The following is a 4,896-nucleotide window of genomic DNA, read 5'->3' as shown; positions in this document are numbered from 1 at the left end:
AGTCTTGTAATTGTAAGTTTTCTGAATATGTGACCCTGAATTTATAGTCTTGGTGCGTGTGCACTGCTGAGCAATATGCAACAGTTCATGCAAACGCATCCATTGTGGTTCAGTCTTTCATCCTGGCTGTTGGGGGCGATTGTGTCTCTAGTGTTGCTTGTTCATTGGTGCATAATATTTAATGACAGTAACTCGGGAGGTTGCATTGCTGGTGGAAGAAAATCGTATACGACCAGGTCGTACAGGCACAAACGGGAGACCCACCTCTCTGTGCGACACGTGGCAAACCGAATCTCAAGGCAGCCATTAATCCCCTTCGCCAAATCCCAATTTCTATAGCCCAGGTTCAATGTTCAAACTCCAGCCGCCGCCAGTGCCTCGGTGCTTGCCGCATCATTGCCGGTGCGCTCGTCGAAGACAGGTGCAACTCCCCAGCTCGGCACGCTCCCTCACCGCCGGCAACGTCTAGGCTCGTCCGCTGCGCAGCTCGCGGCACCGCCCCTGATGCTTGTCCCCGTCGGCTAGTAGAAGATGTGGGCAGAGGAGGTTTCGGCGGGCAAGTTGCCATCTGCATTCCTTGCTCCGGTGACTCGTTGCCGTTGTTGGGCTCTGCTATATTCTGTCTGTCGCCGGCGAGATGGGTAGAGATGACGATGGTGTGTATGGCCGTGGGAATCGGGGTGGGTTGAAACTTGGAAACGATGAACCATGGCCGCTGCTTTGAGATTCGGGATGCCACGTGTCGCACAGAGAGGTGGGTCTCACGTTTGTGCCTGTACGACCTGGTCGTATACGATTTTCTTCCATTGCTGGTAAGTGTACGCATGCCGCAGGTTGCGCGCTCTCGATGTTTCCATCTGATTTGAATTTCGAAATACTAGAGCATGAGAAGCAGAGGCTGTCTTACATAAACGGGAGCAGAGTATGGTGAACCAAGCCGTAGGATCAGAGCTTAAGATCAGCTGGATCTTCCGGTGTTTATGCTCCATCTGATCATGTGCAGGATACGATTGGTAGCTGCCGTAGTCCAGAATCTGGTGTCTCACGGCCCACCTCGTCAATCAAATTCCGAGCCGCTGTGGTGGAGGCGTGGGCCATTAGCCTGTTTATTAATATAAATACCTGATATATACCTGGGCCTATACGGTGTGCGTTGGCAATCTCGAGAGGAACAAGATATCGAGGGCACATGTGCTCGAGCACAGAACAACACTTTCGATAGATTTTTTGCTTTTGCGGGAAAATAAGTTTGACATGAGTGAGCACAAACTTGGACACATATGCATGTTTCTTTCCATTTCATTTTTCTGTATGTACAGAAAGAAGCAAATCGTCAGCTTTGCCTAGTTCTTCTTTCTCCCATTGCTAATTCAGTTCAGACTTCAGATCCTAACGAAATGAAGCAAGACCATCAACCCAGGTAGGCATTGCTGCCGATCTACTCGACCCGATCAAATCGATTGATCACCGGTCACCGCATCCTCGAGACTTCGCCGGCGCGCTCCGCCGCGGCGCGCATCACGCCATCCACCAGCTGCGGCATGGACGGCAGGTTGACGCCGCAGCTGACGCCGGAGATGTACCTGCGCACCTCGTCATGGATCATCTCCTGCATCGCGGCGGCGAAGGCGGGGGAGAACGGGTATGACGATGCCGGTGGCGCGGTGGTGAACGCCGGAGCGGGCGGCGGCGAGGAAAGAGACGGCTGGTGGAAATGGCTATGGGAGCTATCGTGGTGGAAGTGGAACCCATGGGCATCCGTGCCGGGGAGGGAGAGCGAGAGCGACGTGAATGGGTCCTGCTCCTCCTCCTCCTCCTCGTGTCGCTGGCTCATGGCGCAGTCTGCCGGCTCGAACCCGCCGGCCCGCGCCACCGGCCGGTAAACCTGGCCGAGACCGAACGCGCCGCCATGGCTGAGGTCGCTGCGGTCCGACCCGGAGGTGCTCTCGGGCGTGACGCTGGCGCGCTTGCACGGCCGCTCCTCCAGCTCACCCTCGGCGACTCCGTCAGCGCCCAGGTCGCCGAGCCTGCGCTTGAGGGAGCAGTTCCAGTGGTTCTTGACGGCGTTGTCAGTGCGGCCGCGGAGGAGGCGCGCGATGGCGGCCCAGCGGTTGCCGAGCCGGGCGTGGGCGCGGGCGATGACGGCGTCCTCCTCGGCCGTGAAGGGCCTGCGCTCCACCCCGGGCGAGAGCTGGTTGCACCACCGCAGGCGGCAGGACTTGCCGGAGCGACCCGGCACCCCGCGTCCAATGGCCGTCCAGTTGCGCGCGCCGTGGCGCTCCACCAGCTGCCGTAGCGCGCTGTCCTCCTCCGGGCTCCATGGCCCCCTGATCCGGTCGCACCCCTCCATAGCTCGCTTGCTGCTGCTAGGACCGGAGATGCAGACTGGTATGGGAAGACGATTGAATGGGTTGTGGGTGGCGGCGAGCGGCGGTGGTGGTTGTCGGGGGAAGGAGATGAGATGAGTGTAGTATTTGTAGGCGGGGACGGCCGGTGATGTGGCCGGCAGGCACAGCTGGCCGCACGAGGCCCCATCCAACTGCATGCATGCACGCAACGGCACCGGAAACGAAACCTCTGCCTGCTCCGGTCCTATCCCACCCGCGGCGCTTGTCGTATTCCCTGGCTGGATGCCACGTGGGGCCGAGTCGCACAGGCCCCACGTGCAGAGTAGACAGCGATGGTGCATTTAGTTTAACCATTTTCGAATTTTGAACCGTAGCGTCGTTTCGGTTGGTTTGTTTGCGGGCTTGCCGTTGGAGAGGTAGTAGTAGTTCGGAAAGTGAAAACGCGGCACAGAGTGTTTGTACTTCGATCGATATTTTAACGGAAACTAATAACTATCCAAAAATAGAGCAGGTTGGGCAAGAAAAATTGCATGCGGGGGCCTGTAACATGTAGCTACGGATGACCTTAATCCACTAACCACTCCACACTGTGTATGTACGTGTTAAGTTTGAGAAAGCTAAACTATTTCATCATGATATTTAGTACTGCATCTCCTATAAAACATACATTTTCCCTTTTCAATTCCATGAGTTTTCTCTAGTTTATCTTTGTTGTTCCACTTTATGATGGAAATAGGTATCTCCGCCAACACCCGGATGACGGTGTGGATGATTTTGGTGATGTGATCAACAATTCTTCTAAAGAATATTCAGTCCGAGAGGTAGGAGATGTTGACGAAGAGAAGGTGGTAGGTCGTCTCTGAAAGCCGGTAATTTTTGGGCCGCAAACGTGATAATTTACGTACAAACACCGTGATAATTTTAGCCCGAGGCGAAAGAAGTTGTTGAAATATACCAACCAGTAATTTCTATGCGAATAGCCTGGTAATTTATACACTGCAGGCCTGATAACTTACATGCAAACATGATGATAACTTCTAAACCAGAAAAAGCTGATGAAATATACCCCAGTAATTCCTTTGCGAATATAATGATTTACGCACCGCAAACATGATAACTTTTCCCGGGGGGGGGGGGGGGGGGGGGGGGCGGAGTTTTGACGAGATATAACCTTGATAACTTCTTTGTAAATATGATGATAGTTTACGCATCACTGCCCTAATAACTTACGTACAAACATCGCGGTAAGTTTTGATCGGGGTGGGGGGGGGGGGGGGGGTGTTGAAAACACACAACCCGGTAACTTTCAAGTAAATAGCATGATAATATACACACCACATATACGATAACTTAATTACAAACTCTGTGATAACTTATGGCTCGGGAGGAGAAGTGTTTGAAAACATAACAGGTAAGTTCTGTATAAACAACATGGTAAAGTATACACAACAAAGTTGATAACTCACATACAAACACCGTGGTAACTTTTTTGGCCCCAAAAAATCTTCATCGAACACCGTGATTGATAAAATATCCCCTTGGTAACTTTTTATGTGAATAACATGGTAATTCAAACATCGCATACCAGATAACTTATGTACTTCGGTACTTATAACTTTGGCATGGGGGAAGGGGTTGATGAAATATCCCCTCAGTAACTTTTGTGTAATAGCATGATAACTCACACACCGCAGACCTGATAACTTATGTGCCTCGGTCCCGATAACTTTAGCAAGGGGGTTGTTTAAAAACATCCCCCTGATAAACCTTCGCGTAAATAGTTTGATACCCTAAGCATCGTATACGTGATAACTCACGCACAGACACAGCGGTAACTTTAACCTGAGCTAATAAGAAGGTTGGAGAAACCAGGTTATAACCCAGTAATATCTGTGTAAACAACATGGTAACATATGTAGCACATGCGTGATTACTTACGTAGCCTAGTCGTGGTAACTTTTGATCTGAGAAAAAAGTTGTCGGAACATATCAACATGGTATCTAGTCTCAAAGCTCTCGTCGTGACAGTTTTTTACGTGAAAACGATTTTTCGATCGGACTAACTGTTTGATTTACAAAACATTTTGAAGTTTTGAAAAGGGGGGGGGGATATAGGATCACATCATCTTTTTTGTCCTCTAATTCATTTGCACGTGGGGAGAAGGTGAATGGACCATTTTTATGCCCCGGTAATTTCTATATAAACAAGATGGTAACTTAGTTATCACAGATGTGATAACTTACTCAACGTGGGCCTGGTAAATTTTGACCCCAAAAAAAAGTCGTCGAAATATATCAACATGTGATCTAGTTTCGAAGGTTTCATCGTAACGAATCTTTTATGTGAAAACGGTTTTTCAATCTGAGCGACGGTTAGAGCTACAAAACATTTTAAATTCTGAATTTAAATGAAATAATTGCTGACATTAGCTATTTCGTTTCACATGCATGCATACTCTAATCATCATAATAGAATTGCTTCCTTCGTTTACTCCTCATGCATTGCGCGTTGAATACCGATACCTGGGCATGTGAATAAGAATGTCAG

At 50.0% G+C, this 4,896-nt stretch overlaps 1 protein-coding gene across 1 annotated transcript; it reads right to left on the bottom strand.

Moving 5' to 3' along the window:
- Nucleotides 1-1,255: 1,255 nt before the first annotated feature.
- LOC109747613 (transcription factor MYB44) lies at nt 1,256-2,435 on the bottom strand. Its single transcript, XM_020306643.3, has one exon. The coding sequence runs from the start codon at nt 2,348-2,350 to the stop codon at nt 1,472-1,474; it is 879 nt and encodes a 292-aa protein (XP_020162232.1). The 5' UTR covers nt 2,351-2,435; the 3' UTR covers nt 1,256-1,471.
- Nucleotides 2,436-4,896: the final 2,461 nt, after the last annotated feature.

This window comes from Aegilops tauschii, chromosome 7 (assembly GCF_002575655.3).
Source record: "Aegilops tauschii subsp. strangulata cultivar AL8/78 chromosome 7, Aet v6.0, whole genome shotgun sequence".
NCBI classification, from domain to species: Eukaryota; Viridiplantae; Streptophyta; class Magnoliopsida; order Poales; family Poaceae; genus Aegilops; species Aegilops tauschii.
This window is presented reverse-complemented; position numbering and strand designations above follow the sequence as displayed.